The 16,365-nt window shown below is 35.5% G+C and overlaps 1 protein-coding gene across 1 annotated transcript; it reads left to right on the forward strand.

Moving 5' to 3' along the window:
• Window positions 1-340: 340 nt before the first annotated feature.
• On the forward strand, window positions 341-12,529 carry znf653 (zinc finger protein 653). Its single transcript, XM_065278073.2, has 10 exons — window positions 341-654; window positions 1,362-1,396; window positions 3,349-3,660; window positions 3,745-4,268; window positions 4,632-4,794; window positions 6,934-7,009; window positions 7,090-7,201; window positions 7,713-7,827; window positions 8,431-8,530; window positions 9,764-12,529. Exons 1-10 carry the CDS (start codon window positions 365-367, stop codon window positions 9,939-9,941), a joined length of 1,905 nt encoding a protein of 634 aa, XP_065134145.2. The 5' UTR covers window positions 341-364; the 3' UTR covers window positions 9,942-12,529.
• The last annotated feature ends 3,836 nt before the right edge of the window (window positions 12,530-16,365 follow it).

The raw sequence follows: 16,365 nt of genomic DNA on the forward strand, positions 1-16,365 counted from the left end.
TAAGTTATTATCTTATTAATATTTTTATGAACCTTAATAAAATATAAAGTGAATACAAAAACGGTCACATTGTGCACGCCTCTTTTTAAACAACACATTTGATTGGCTGTAGTAGAACCAAGCTCATCGTTGATTGGTCTATCATAGTGTCAGTTTAAGTACCTGTAAACACTATCCATTTAATTTCAAAATAAATCAATTTAATCAATTTATCTTTATTCATACCTTAAATCAATAAAATACGGATATGACTAAAAAAAGGAACCAAATTAAAAAAATAAAAATAAAAGCAAAAGATCCACTTCCTTTAAAGGTACCCGCACCACTTCCCTTTAAGACAAACCATAACAACTCAACAGCTGATATGAGAAAGATGGCGGCTGCGGCGGACACTGACTCCACAGGAGCTGGAGATAAAATCAAAGCAATGCTACGCCGGTGCAGGGGTAGACCCAGACTGACAGACGCGGATCGAGCTCAGCGGCGGCTGGAGTCTCGGAAGAAGTACGACGTGCGGCGCGTTTATCTGGGAGAAGCGCATCAAGTCTGGAGCGAGCTGCGCCGTCGCACGAGCCTGAGCGACGCGGGGCTCGCTGAGTATTTAATCCTGCTCGATTCAGCGTACGGAGACAAATACCAGCAGAAACACGCCAAGTACGCGGTTAACGTTTATGTCAGATCCATAAATATTATTTGTAACCATGTTTTTGTCGGATTGTTAACCATTTGTACTACCATATATTTGCTACAGATTTAATGGTAAAACTATGGTTAACGTGTATTTTTGTGATCTGTGGTTACTATGTTTTTACTACAAATGCCATAGTTAAGCTAGGGTTACTGTAGTAAAACCATGGTGAATTTTCCTCAGACAAAACGTATAAATACAAAGCATGGGCTTTTAAATGCATGCAATGGCTTTTAAGTGCATATATATACATAAATGCATGCATACATGAGCTTTTACATATATACGTGAATGCATGGACTTTTAAATGCATATATTCATAAATGCATGCATGCATACATGAGCTTTTACATATATACGTGAATGCATGGATTTTTATGCTTATATTTATAAATGCATGCATGCACACATGAGCTTTTACATATATTCATAAATGCATGCGCTATTAAACGCATACATAAATAGATAAAGACATGCATAGGCTACTTTGTTTTTTAGTACACAACTAATGGCCAAAAAGATAATTTTTTTATTGCATGCTACTAATGACCTTTTGACAACCTAAAGTGTAAAGTAGAAATTTCTTAGTAATAACCGTGGTTTACGGGAGAATTTCACACTTGTTGACATAGATGTGTGAAGTTAAACATGTCATCTCTTGTGTTGTGGGCAGGAAGAATGACGTTCCTGAACTGTGTAATAGGAAAGGTAAGTATTTCTCTAGAAATCATATTAATTTAACCCTTGTGCCTTGTTCCAATTCACTACCCTTTCGTGTTGTTAGCGGCCAAAAAAGGCCACTAAATTAAACGGCTGTAAAAATGTATCAGATTAATATTTTTTTCAATTTTTTTTGCATAAATCTGTTAATCAACCTCAGAACTGATCAAAACTACCAAATGTTTCCAAAAATTTCATGATTTTAACTCTTTAATTGCCAAGCTCATAAGTGATGCCACTGATTTGAGAAAAAAAAAAAACACAAAATCACTGATTTTCAATATAAAAAGTGATTGTGGACTGAATTTTTTTTCACCCTTTTCACAGTCTTGGGCATCAAGACTGTGACCTACATCAAGAATGCATGGTAATAAGGTGTCATGGCTCAGCAATCAAAAAATGTTGTTATAATGGAAGTCAATGGGGAAAAAATGGCCACAAACAATAAATGAGGGAGAAAAAATTTTAATCTGATGCTGCACAAAAACTAAAAATGCATCAAAGCCAATGTTTTTACCAATCTTTGGCTTGCCCAAGACTGTAAAAAAGGTAAAAGAAAATCCAGTCCACAGTCGCGTTTTATATTGAAAATCTGTCATTTTGTGTGTTTTTTTTTCCCCAAATCAGTGACACTACTTATAAACTTGGCAATGAAAGAGTTAAAATCATGGAATTTTTGCAAACATTTGGTAGTTTTGATCAGTACTGAGGTTGATTAACAGATTTATGCAAAAAAAAATGTGAAAAAAATTTCATCCGATAAATTTTTACAGCAGTTTAATTTAGTGGCCTTTTTTGGCCGCTAACAACACGTAAGGGTAGTAAATTTGCCCACGGTATATTGTTAAGTTTTTGAAAAATTTCAAAGCATTTTCTTAAAATATGTGTAAATATAAGATTTGTCACCAAAAATCATTCCATTTGCTGAAACACAGAGAAAGTTGTGGCCAAATTAAGACAAAAAAATTGCAAAAATGGCCAAAAATGGCCCCAACAACACATAAGGGTTAAAGGCGGAGTCCACGATGTTTGAAAAACGGTTTGGAAAAGGAGACGGGCCGTAGCCTAGAAATCTAGACGCACCCTAGCGGCCGCAAAATATATTTGCTGCCAGGGTTTAGTCTAGGCACTCACAATACACTTAACCGGTCCAAAAACCAAAATTTGGTCAGGCCAATCACATCGTGTGTAGCGTCTGTGGGGCGGGCTTAACATGATGATGACACGACAGAGCTGCAACGGTTCCTACTTGAAAACAGAGAATGGCTGCTGCTGCTGGCGAACAGCTATCTTTTGAAGCGGCTTTGGCCGCGACTCTGGAGGACTTAGACTTATGTTTTTCTTTGAGAGAAGAGCAAATAAACCCTACTGAAGTCCTTTTTAAGCAAGAAAGATGTGTTAGGAGTTTTGCCGACTGGTTACGGTAACTACGTCACCTTCTTCGTTGCTCTGATCCGTCATAGCGCTATCCTATTGCGTGCAGAGGCATTTTGAGGGACAACCTTATATCCCGCCCCTTGCATTGAGCCGTTTGTGTGAAGAGTTGCCAGACCTTACATCTTGATGTAGGTCTGGCTAACCAGGCTAGACGGGCCGACTACCAAAACACACTTATAGCCAATCAAATCAAATCAAATGCCGGGTTGCGTATGTGTGGGGCGGGTCTATCAACAGAAGGTCCAGATTCTATTGGGGTAGGGGCGTGTTTGTTTAGGTGATTTCAAATATCAACATTGGCTTTCAAACATCATGGACTCCGCCTTTAACTGAAAGTAGGTTTTAGATGTAAAAAGCCTCATATTTAGATTGAGACTTTAGCTTGGATTTCATATGGTCACATATATGCCTGGGTATAAATGAAATATCCTTCCAGGTAGCAATTTTATAGGCAATGACTTGTTTGTGTGTTAGTCAGACAGATTTTGCATTTTCTCCTGCAGGGAAGAAAGCATCTGCCACCAGCTTACAAAATCTAGTGAGCTGGTACCAAGAGCACTTCCAGTCCTGTCCGCATGAACCTGAACTGCGGACGGTGGAGCCAATGGTGGGTTTGTCTACATCTGCATTTTGGGAGTGTGTTGCTGGTCACTCATTTGTGCAGTACCTGCCGTGGGCTGCAGGGGTCGTGTCCGAGTCAGAAGAAGAGGACAATGTTAAAGAGAAAGAGGACAGCACTCCAGAGGCGAAAGCTGGGGTCACTGACAAAATCAATGCCAAACACAAGAAACCGCAAACCCAAGAGCTGCTACAAGGTATTAAAACTTGTGACATAATGTGAATGAATTTATATCGTGTATACAGTGCATATTAAATGGCATTTCTTCTTAACCTTGCAGTTTCAATCAATGACTTGGAAAGCGACAGTGACCAGTCATCACAGCTGGGTCATCAGACGACATGCACGACCGTCGATCAGCTCCCAGGAGCCCCTGCGGCCTACAGGGGCACACTCGCCTCCAAGCGCTGTCTAGGCAACCAGGCCGTGTGGGAGATGGAGGTACTTATGGACCGGGAAGCTCAGGCTACCCTGGCCGAGTCTGATGGCAAAGCCACCGATCAAGAAGCGGCCAGTGACGCTGACCCTGTCGTGGAGCAGGCGGATGGTTCGAGGACTTCAGAGCATGCTGAAAATTACGAGTGTGTGGTTGTCGCCGCACCGTTGACGGAGAGGCGAGAGGGGGAGGATGGAGATGGTGGTATTAGAGAAGATGGAGATGAGGAGGAGGAGGGGGAAAGCATGGCGTGCACACCGCTGGTGGCGGACCCATCGCAAGGCGAGCTGTACGAGACTCACGACCTGCAGACGGTGATGAGCAGCTGCGAGCTGCCAGATCAACGCTCCACATTAGGAGGATCTCAGGTATTGTGAGCAAATGCAATCTTGGGCTGTGTTTCGTTTGTTTTGTGTGTAGCATGTGGGTGAATCTAATGAAACATGTTTATTATATTCCTTCAACTATTCCTCTTCAATATCCTGTTAAATTTCTTCAGCTTTTCATTTTTTATTGGATGTGTGCATGCATTTATGTTCTACATATAATGTGATATACCAGGAGGACATTCCTCTTAATGTGATTTTCACTATATACATACTTAAGTCTATTTGCATGTCTGATCCATCTGATTTGTGTGTGTAATGTGCATTCTGACATTTTAAATTTGTTTCAGAGGTTATTTGAAATGCGTCTGATCTTTGTTTCTCTTCCATCCCTATTCCTCAAAGCTGATCATAATTACGGGTCCCAGTTACGAAGCTTTGACGTCTGAAGGGATTCAGCTGAACGTGTCTGGTGGAGATGTGGAGGAGGTCACGTGTACCGTCATCGGGGACGTGGCATATAATCAGATCCAATCAGGAGCGACCTCACATCCCGACAGCATCGCAGGTCTTATAGGGCTCGTACACGTCACATCCCAGCAATACTGAGAGCTATCGACCTGTGCACATCTCGGAAACATAATTACTCGATTATTTAAACACTTCCTTATGAGTTCAGTAATTGTTACAGCTAAGGTTTCGTTAAGTTTAATAGTTGTGTCGCTTCTCTTTTCTGTTTTTCGACACTTGTGAGGTATTTGTGAAAACTTGAAACATGATCTGATATCAAAGTGAGCCTTCGTTTTAAAGGCTTTCCATATTTGAACTGTTATAAGGTAAAGAGGAAGTCTTACATAGTTTTATATGTAATAATTATTAAATAATGCTTTACCACCTTTGGTGTGCATTATTTTTTAATAATTCAACGGCCCATTGTCAATTATTCCTCTAATACTACAGTTACCACAGACATTGTGGTTATTTTAAAACATTTGACAGGTCAGGTATCAAAAAATAATGCATTACCATGAAACATTTCTCAACCAATCAGAATAAAGCATTTAACAGCCCTGTGGTATAACTATTTTTAATATTATTTAAATGAATAATTCTTGTATTTTTTTGCCACAACCGTGATGTGGCTATTGCACAAAATGAAAAGAATTTCTTTGAGATGTTTTGATTTGTCTCTTATATTTTTCCTCTTAAACTGAAACGTTGTAATTAGGTCATGTTTTTAACTATCAACACAAAAAAAAAACAACAAACAAAAGGCTACTGCGGAAAACTTGTGACGCACAAAATAGGGTTTCAACACTAAGATTTTATGATTTTATAGAGCTTTAAAACCATCATATATTCTTAGTCATTTAATGCTAAATTTATCAAAATTAACCCTGTCTTGACTGACAGGCAAGTTAAAATACTTGTTAGATTATAACAGGGAAAAACAGCAAACACATTTATACATATTACGGCTGTCAAAAGATTAATCGCAATTAATCGCATGCAAATAATAAAAGTAAAAAAAAGTTTATATATATATATATATATATATATATATATATATATATATATATATATATATATATATATATATATATATATTATTTATATATATATATATTATATATAAATTGGAATTATTATATTTATGTATATTGTATATTATATTTATGTATATTGTATATTATATTTATGTATATTATATTTAAATAAATATATATAAATATAATATACATAAATATAATATACATAAATATATCATATATATATATATATTTATAACTTTTTTTTACTTTTATTATTTTGCATGCGATTAATTGCGATTAATCTTTTGACAGCCGTAATGTATATATGAATACATATATATGAATAAAAATAAATAAATAACTATTTTCCTATATTTATAAATGTATGTGTATTTATATATACATAATAATTACTAATAATACCCCCACAAATATATTATGCAAACACAAACTTTTATATATATATATCTAAATTAATAAATATAAATATATATCTTACTGTGCAAAAGTCTTAGGCCACCACCACCAGACTTGTTGTTTTAGATGTTTTAATGTCCATCCATATTTATTTTTCAATCAATTTTATTAAGATACAAACAGAAAATACAGGAAATATGTACATTAAATTATTATTAATGTCTTCATCAAGCATCGTCGGTGTTTAGTTGAGCATTTTTGAGCAGAATGAAGTAAAAAGACTAATTTCTTTACATTTGAAATTAGGATTTCGTTTTATTTAGGTTTAAGAGATTCTGCAGTTTCCTGCTATTGCTCAAGTGAAAGGGGACTTTACCTGAAAAACTTGACTCATCAGTTAACTATATAACTATATAAACATTTCCTGTATTTTCTGGATGTATTCTATTAAAGAGACTGCGAAACAATTATATATGATCACTATAACATTTAAAAAATATATATATATAATTCTGGCATGGTGGCTTAAGACTTTTGCACAGTACTGTGTATACACACACACACATACATGTAAATGTTTCTTAATTACACAAGTGCATGTGTTTTTATATATACAAAATAATTACACACAGTGCACACACATGTATTATGCAAAAACAAACTTTTATTTTGTATAAGATTAATCGTGATTAATCTTTTGACAGCCCTAAATATAAATCTGAAATAAATGATTATTTGATAATGTCTATTTGTTACAGATATGGTTGAGAAGCAGCTGTTGGATACCAGTGAAGAAGCGCACTGTCCGAAGGAGCTCGAGAGATCTCTGAATAGGTTAGTCACAACATGGCATCAACACTTCTGTGCTGTATCTGGTAAGATTAACCCACGAGTCAACTGTGTTTATGTTGTAGATCTAAGAGGAACCGTAGGGGTCCGGTCATCGAAGCAGACGGCATGTTAAAAATGTTTCATTGTCCGTATGAAGGCTGCAGTCAGGTGTATGTGGCCATCAGCAGTTTCCAGGTGAGATCACCTGAATGCACCTGTGCATGACTAAACAACACACAGCCAAAACCAGTACAAGAGTACAATTGGTTTCAAGTCAAGAACAGGAAAATTATACACTGACATAAACCTGACCAGCCTGATTTAAGCTGATGACTCGTCAATTTCATTACTCAACAAAAAGATGGTGTAATGTGTTTAACTGGCAAGCGATCTAAAAATAGGTTTCTTTACAGAAGGATATTAAATGACCCCATCACATGGTATTGGTTAAATATTGTACATTTTGTAATGCATATCTGCCAAATATAAACAACAATAATTATTTATATTCACAAATGTCAGCTCATTCTGTTGAGGTTATATATTTATTTTTAAACTAACTGTGTTTTTCTATTGATGAATTGCTATTGTTTTTCTCACTGTTGTTTAGGCTAAATGTAAATTAATAATCTAAAAAATTAATTGAGAATTAAAAACCAGATTAGCGTGGATTGAAGTTTATAAAACCTGTTGCGTGTTTGGACAGAATCACGTGAATTTGGTGCACAGGAAGGGTCGGACCAAAGTCTGTCCTCATCCAGGCTGTGGGAAAAAGTTTTATCTGTCCAACCATCTTCACCGTCACATGATCATACACTCAGGTATGTTTTTATAGCACTTAGGGTCTGCTTATTTCACTGTCAGAGATTTCCCATTTATGTTTTGTCTGATAACATTAACCATTACTCAGCATTTAAAGGGCACCTATTATGCAAAATCCACTTTTACCAGGTGTTTGGACAAAAACGTGAATTGGCAGTGTGTGAACACAACAACAATAAAATATAAAAATCCACCCCTTTTTAAAAAAAATCCATATTAAATCAAAGCAGCCTGATTAGACATGCTATTTAGATTTTCTGGTTAATGTGACATCACACTGATAAAGCTCCGCTCAGCGAGATGTACGCTGTCCGCCATATTTCAATGGTGAGATACTATTGTCTCAGACACATAAATCAGATATATTTTAACTGAAATCGCTCATTTTCTCTTTGACTGAGGAGCTGTAGCTAATTTGCATTTAAAGGTACACACACGAAAACAACATGTTTTTGCTCCCGCCCAAATTGGGTCATTTGGGGTATTTTGAGCTGAAACGTCACAGACACGTTTTGGGCACACCTGAGACTTCTATGACATCTTGCACAAATGGACATATTAGGTCTCCTATAACTTTTTTATTTTGACCTTCCTCCATGTAGGCGTGCGAGACTTCATCTGTGAGACGTGTGGGAAGTCATTCAAACGTAAAAATCATTTAGAGGTCCACAGGCGAACACACACAGGAGAGACGCCGTTACAGTGAGTCACATATTTAATACAGATCTGCTCGTAACACCTCTTATATCTAGGGCTGGGATATACGATTATTTTTTTAAACGATTCATCTAGCGATTATTTTTCGATGCATCGATTAATCTAATTATTCATTTTATCAGTCCGATTCGAATTTCGATTCTCTATTATCTCCCCATTAATTAACTAATAGCAATTTATACATGTTGATTTACATATCTGAATGAAAAAAAATGAATTTATTAAAATTGCATGTTTATTGCTCTTAAAATTACAAAATAAAAAAGACTATACAAGTGCAAAGTAATACATTCTTAGTCAGAGGTAGCATTCTATAGTCATCGATGACATCAACGCGTTGTCCCAGCCCTACTTGTATCCTGTTATGATTCATACATGTATTCCTAAAATGACTAAATGACATTTCTTTTAACTTAGTTTGTAAATAAAACTTCAGTGATCTTATTGCAGTGCATTCTGGGATTGCACTTTCTGTGAGGGGTACATGCAGTGTTTCCTTATATATGCATAGTAAAGACTAAAGAGTTAATTTCCTCCTTGTCACATACATTTAAAAAATGATGTCACTAGGGCTGTCACATTGATTAAATAATTGTCTCATTGCGCTTTTTTGACCTCATCGTGATGATTTGAGATCACCACAATGATTGCACATCTCTTTAAAAAACACAAGGGGAGCTTTGTTTATTTAGCTACATTGCAAAGCCATTTAATACAGTGGAAAAAACAGCATTTAAAGTAATGCTGCAAAACTTTGATAAGCAGAATGAACTGCCAGGTAAAACATACATTTCCTAAAGAGCAATTCCAAATTTAGGGAAGTGAAGGATGCTATTCTTAAGGAGCTGTAAGGATTTTTTTTTTGCAGCCACTACAGACATGTGGTCCAGTACTTATATGACTTTAGTAGGATTGGCTACTATTTAAGGCCTGTTCTGGTATAGTCGGTTTATTTTGATTGCATTTTTTATTCAGACACTTTATTGTGTTCATTTCTTATTAAGAATTTTCAGTTTTTGAAAGAGATATTTGTGTGAAAATTTATTTCATGAACAAACAAAAAATGTATCACAATTAAATGCAATAAAACAGGCAATTAATCATCATAACCGTCACAATGTATTAGACAATTAACCGTCAACCATGACAGCCCTAGATGTGACATTAAAGGTCTTGTGTTATTGTGTTTAATACTCCTAACACTTATTTTTGCACCAGATGTGAGATCTGCGGGTATCAGTGTCGACAGCGAGCCTCATTGAACTGGCACATGAGGAAACACACGTCCGAAACTCATTTCAACTACACGTGCGAGCACTGCGGCAAACGCTTCGAGAAACTCGACAGCGTCAAGTTCCACAAACTCAAGAGCCATCCGGACACACAGGGCAGCTGAGAAACTCCTCAGTATGTGCAAGGATTTATTGACGGTACACTTGAATAAAGTGTTTGCATTGGTGCACTTTTTGAATTTTAAAATTTTCTAAAAAAAATTGCAGCTGGATCAATCAAAGGTCAGACTTAAGAGACTTGACACATATTCTTATGCTGTTTACTGTGCTGGACACAGAAATAGGAAACTACTGGAATCCTATAAAACTGAATTAGTTTTTTTATATTTTATGATATTAATTGTTAATTTCTAAATGATATCTGATACATGTTGTGAGGTCAAAATAAGACCACATATTTGAAATGCTGTTATGTTGAAATATGGCAATGGACAGTCCTAGGATGTAAAAGAAAAACAAAGGATGTAAATGAATACATAAAATAAAGTAGTGGTATGTGCTGCTGCACAATTTTTATGTCCTAAATAGGTATAGGAGATTTGTGATTCACATAAAATTCATAAAAGCAAAATAGAATACATATGCAAGATTCAATGCATTAGGTGTCTTTAATTATTGCATTAAAGAAAATGTCTACAATCTATTGTGTATATATATATGTTAAATTGATGTGCAAAAGTCACCATGCAACCAGATGTTATTTTTACACTGGTATAATGACCATATACATTATTTATCAGTCTCTTTTATTAAAATAAAATCAGAAATACAAGAAATTTGTATGCAATATTAAAAAACAGAATTATAATATAAAGTGTCAAGTATTTGCTGTAATCTCTTTTTAAACATGAACAACAACAGGAACCCATAGATTATCTTAAAGGGACACTCATTGCTCATTTTCCAGCTCCCCTATAGTCACAACATTTAATTTTTACAGTTTTGGTATCTATTCAGCTCCATCTCCATGTCACTTTTAGCGTAGCTTGGCATAATGATATATTACGCAGCACCGGAAAATAGTCCCCTTGGTCACTTTCAATAGCAAAGTACTATTGTTTGGCGCTGCGTAATATCATTGCGGCTCCTGCAGTCGTGTTACAGCAGCAAAGTCTTTACGCCGGAATGAGAGTATAGTTCCTAGCCATATCTGCCTAGAAAATCACAACTTTTAATTTTCTGTCAGTCTTAGTACACGATGTAACTACAGGAGAGTCAAGTTTTAAATAGGAAAAATATCCAAACTCTTTGATTATTTTTTTAGCGCGATGCTAATGGTCTAATCAGATTCAATAGATTGTGCTAAGCTATGCTAAAAGTGCTAGCGCCAGACCCGGAGATCAGCTGAATGGATTCCAAAAAGGTAAAAATCAAATGTTTAACTCTAGGGGAGCTGGAAAATGAACATATTTAAAAAAAAAAAGTGGAGTGTCCCTTTAAGCATAAGTGCATTTGATTATACGTCTATACTTCAGGCTTAAATACTGACTTTTACCTGAAGAAGCCATTTTCTTCTGGAAATGGCTTTTTATACATTTGGTCTACGTATTTATTTTCTGATTGTATCTTGGGGGGTGGGTAAATATGGATGATCTTTGCTAAAACTACAGTACTAGTGCTGGTTTAAGACTTTTACACAATATTGTAAATTCAAATTAACTCGACCCCTTAACTTATCTATATGTGCACATTTAAATGCAACGTGTCGTTTGAATACGAAAATGCAAATGAAACATTGCATTTAAATGTGCACGTATGCTTACAAGCAGACAGTATGCAGTATTTAAAGACACCTCATGTGCATTAATAGCATGTTGTATTGAATTAAAGGGAAAGTTCACTTTAAAATGAAAATACTGTCATCATTTACTCATCCTCGTGTAATCTGTATGGATTTCTCTTTTCTGATGAACACAAAAGAAGATAATTTGAGAAATGATGGTAAACACACGGCAGATAGTGACCATAGACTTCCATAGTAGGAATAAAAAATATGATGGAATTTAATGGGTACTGTCAACTGTGTGCTTACCATCATTATCAAAATATTTCTTCATCATTTATCACAATACTTCCAAAATATTTTTTCCTACTATGGAAGTCAATGGCCACTATCTGCTGTGTGTTTACCATCATTTCTCAAAATATCTTCTTTTGTGTTCATCAGAAAAAAGAAATTCATACAGGTTTAGAACAACATGTCACTAGTTGTGGTCTTCAAACGTTGGACCTCACATACATCATCTGCAATCTGTATATCTGAGTTCTGACTAGATACGTGTTCTCCCAAATTCATTTTGTTTATAAATGTCTATGATGGATAAAATGCAGAAACACTTTTGGAACCCAATGGATGGTAATTTTTTTCATGACACGACATGAAATCCAATTCATGCTAAAGTTTTTTTTAGGTTGTGTGGATCCTTTGGATTTACCTTGGAGGTGCTGATGGGATGTACATGGAGATATTATTAACTGTTAAGTAGCATTTCAGATTTTATCAACTTTCCAGAATCCCGTAAATACACGATTGCTCTGAATGTTGTAAACAAAGTGATCTGAAGATCTGAGTGTGAAAGATGGAGGCATCATGTAAAGTGTTTCTTTACACCTTTATGAACTGTGACCTTCAACACTAATGCCACATCCCATGAATACAATAAACTTTGTGTTAATTGTTTTTGTCTGAAGACATGAAGCGACACTCGTATTTCATTTGACTTTGCTCGGTGTAAAGCTGATCACGTGCTGATGGGAATGGCTGTGAAATATAGGGAAGTGTTATTCAACACTTCTACCCTCAGGTAAAGAAAGTTCCCTTTGTACCTATGTTGTGTATTCTGCTCAGTTTGACGGAAATGTACAATTTTTAACTTTTATACGTCACATTGGTCCTAAATGTTTCAAGTATTTCCTTAATTAGAAGGAGCAGCTGGTAAATGTTTTGTGAAGAAAGTATGTTGGTGTACAAAGCATAAAGATAAAAGTATATAAAACTGTTTACAAGAAGCAATGTCTTGGTCATGTAGTTATAACGTCATTATGGCTGTATGGTTTTATTTCATAACAACAGTGACATCAACCGATTTTCATTGGTTGATTAAGGTTGGGAAACACCCGCTTGTGTGGAACAATGATCTTCAGTTTCTTTCAGTAAATACCTTTTTTTTTTATTAGTCTTTTATTTATTTTTTGTTTCTGTCAAACTGTCTGCCTTTCAAACTTCCTAACATTTTGGCCTTTTTTGAACTATTGTGAAACTTTCTTTGCATCTTTTTAATACATTTTTAAACTTTTATCACTACTTCCTTACAAACTTATAAAACTTGTGAACACTCTCTGTGTGAAAACTTCCTTTATTATTCTTTTTTTTCAGAGAAGCAAATCTTTTTAATTTTTTTGGCCTGTTGAGTAAGTTACTATTGAACTTTATCTGGCAGCAAAGCGTGTACTTTGTCATCCTTTAATAGGCCTAAATTCAATAGATTATAAATCTTAGAAAAACACATGAAGAGTTTGGTTCCAAAATGGGATGACTCATTTTTTTTTTTACTTTTTCAAAAATCTTGTGTTTTGATTGTTCATTCCAATTAATATCAGTCAAAATGCAGTTGGTTTGCTTCGATTTAAGCCTTTATAACAAAAAATACAGCACACTAAAACACAATAAAAGCGTCACATTATAATAATAATAATAAACATGTTTTGACAAAAAATAAAAACAAAGGTATTTCGTTTTGGAACCAAACTCTTCATGTTGTGTCTTTCGGTTATTTAATGAGTCCACCTTGGATGTTTTAATGAGTCTTATTGTCTTCATAACTACAGATACAATCCACCCACTTTTCAATCTCATTCAAAATGGTAAAAAAGGATCTTTACATTTCCAAAGCATATTAAATAAGCAATTTACAAACAAATACACGTTAAAAAAGAGGTATATATTACAGCTATGAGTCTTTAGTAATTTAATTTGATTTTTAATTTAACCCTTTACCTGGAACAGCCCTTTTTGAGTGGGGGATGAAAAAGTGATTTTCCCCTTCAAATTAATATAGCTCTGGCATTTTTTGGTCTAGAAGCCTAATTTTGGTCTTGTTTTGAAGAAGACTCTTTAAAGTTGTTTACGGAAATGTCTGGAGGTGAAAAATTGTTATAGCAGTTTAAATCTCAAGTCTCATTTATTAACAACCCCAAATCAGAAAATGTTGGGACAGTGTAGAAATTGTGAGTAAAAAAGAAATGGAATAATTTACAAATCTCATAAACGTATATTTTATTCACAATAGAATAAAGATAACATATCAAATGTAGAAAGTGACACATTTTAAAATGTCATGCCAAATATTGGCTCATTTTGGATTTCATGAGAGCTACACATTCCAAAAAAAGTTGGGACATGTAGCAATAAGAGGCCGGAAAAGTTAAATGTACATATAAGAAACAGCTGGAGGAGGACCAATGTTTAGAAATGAGAATGTTTTCCCATTCTTGTCTAAAACAGGCTTCTAGTTGCCCAACTGTCTTAGGTCTTCTTTGTCACATCTTCCTCTTTATGATGCGCCAAATGTTTTCTGTGGGTGACAGATCTGTAGGCTGGCCATTTCAGTACTCAGATCCTTATTCTACGCAGTCTTGACGTTGTAATTGATGCAGTATGTAGTCTGGCATTGTCATGTTGGAAAAAGCAATGTCTTTCCTGAAAGAGACGATGTCTGAATGGGAGCATATGTTGCTCTAAAACTTGGATAAACCTTTCAGCATTGATGGTGCCTTTCCAGATGTGTAAGCTGCCCATGCCACACGCACTCATGCAACCCCAAACCATCAGAGATGCAGGCTTCTGAAATGAGCGCTAATAACAACTTGGGATGTCCTTGTCCTCTTTAGTCCGGATGAAATGGCATCCCAGTTTTCCAAAAAGAACTTCAAATTTTGATTCGTCTGACCACAGAACAACCTTTTTAAATGAGCCTTGGCCCAGAGAAAATGCCTGCGCTTCTGGGTCATGTTTAGATATGGCTTCTTTTTTGACCTATAGAGTTTTAGCTGGCAGCGGCGAATGGCATCTTGGATTGTGTTCACCGACAATGTTTTCTGGAAGTATTCCTGAACCCATGTTATGATTTTCATTACAGTAGCATTCCTGTATGTGATGCAGTGCCGTCTAAGAGCCCGAAGATCATGGACATCAAGTATGGTTTTCCAGCCTTGACCCTTACGCACAGAGATTGTTCCAGATTTTCTGAATCTTTGGATGATATTATGCACTGTAGATGATGATAACTTCAAACTCTTTGCAATTTTTCTCTGAGAAACTCAGAAAACTATTTTTCGCTGCAGCATTGAGGGAATTGGTGATTCTATACCCATCTTGACTTCCGAGAGACACTTCCGATCTGACAGGCTTTTTTATACCCAATCATGTTGCCAATTGACCAAATAAGTTGCAAATTAGTCCTTAAGCTGTTCCTTATATGTATATTTAACTTTTCCGGCCTCTTATTGCTACCTGTCCCAACTTTTTTGGAATGTGTAGCTCTCATGAAATCCAAAATGAGCCAGTATTTGGCAAAACATTTCAAAAAGTCTCACTTTCAACATTTTATATGTTATTTATATTCTATTGTAAACAAAATATAAGTTTTTGAGATTTGTAAATTATTCCATTCCTTTTTTACCTACAATTTCTACAGTGTCCCAACTTTTTCTGATTTGGGGTTGTATATAGCCCTTTCCACTACAACGTAGACCAAAGGACTGTACATCTAAAAACAAGAAAAACATACAAGAACACAATATACAATAGAGAATCAAGAATTAAAAGAAACAGAATTTTAAAAACATCAACTGACGGTGCAGATCTGATATCAGGAGGCAGAGCATTCCACAGTCTAGGGCCAACGACTGAAAAAGCTCGATTCCCTTTCGTCCTAAGATGAATTCTTGGAACATAGAGCAATAAACAATTAAAGTTCTTAAGCACCAAATCCTTGATATATTCCGGGGCCAACTCGTGAACAGCTTTGTAAACATATAACAAAACCTTATACTGTATCCGATATTTCACAGGGAGCCAATGACGCCTTTTCAAAACTGGTGTAATATGCTCCCTTTTCTTAGTACCAGTAAGGAGCCTCGCTGCAGCGTTTTGAACCAGCTGCAATTTTGAAATAAGAGATTGACTAATGCCTATATATAAAGCATTACAGTAATCAAAGCGTGAGGAAATTAATGCGTGAATCACTGTTTCCAGATGAGGAACAGACAAAAAAGATTTTAGTTTCGCAATATTCCTTAACTAAAAAAAAACTTTTTTCCCACATTTTTAATCTGATGGAAACATAAGGGCAGAGTCAAAAATTACACCTAAATTTCTTATTTTAGGCTGAACATATGTTTCCCATATACCTAGAAAATCGGTTAAACCATTATCGTCCTTCTTCATCCCAAACACCATGACTTCAGACTTGCTTGCATTTAACTGCAGACAGTTTTGCTCTAACCAACTAGTCACCTCCTTTAAAC

Source organism: Paramisgurnus dabryanus, chromosome 3 (assembly GCF_030506205.2).
Source record: "Paramisgurnus dabryanus chromosome 3, PD_genome_1.1, whole genome shotgun sequence".
Taxonomy (NCBI): Eukaryota; Metazoa; Chordata; class Actinopteri; order Cypriniformes; family Cobitidae; genus Paramisgurnus; species Paramisgurnus dabryanus.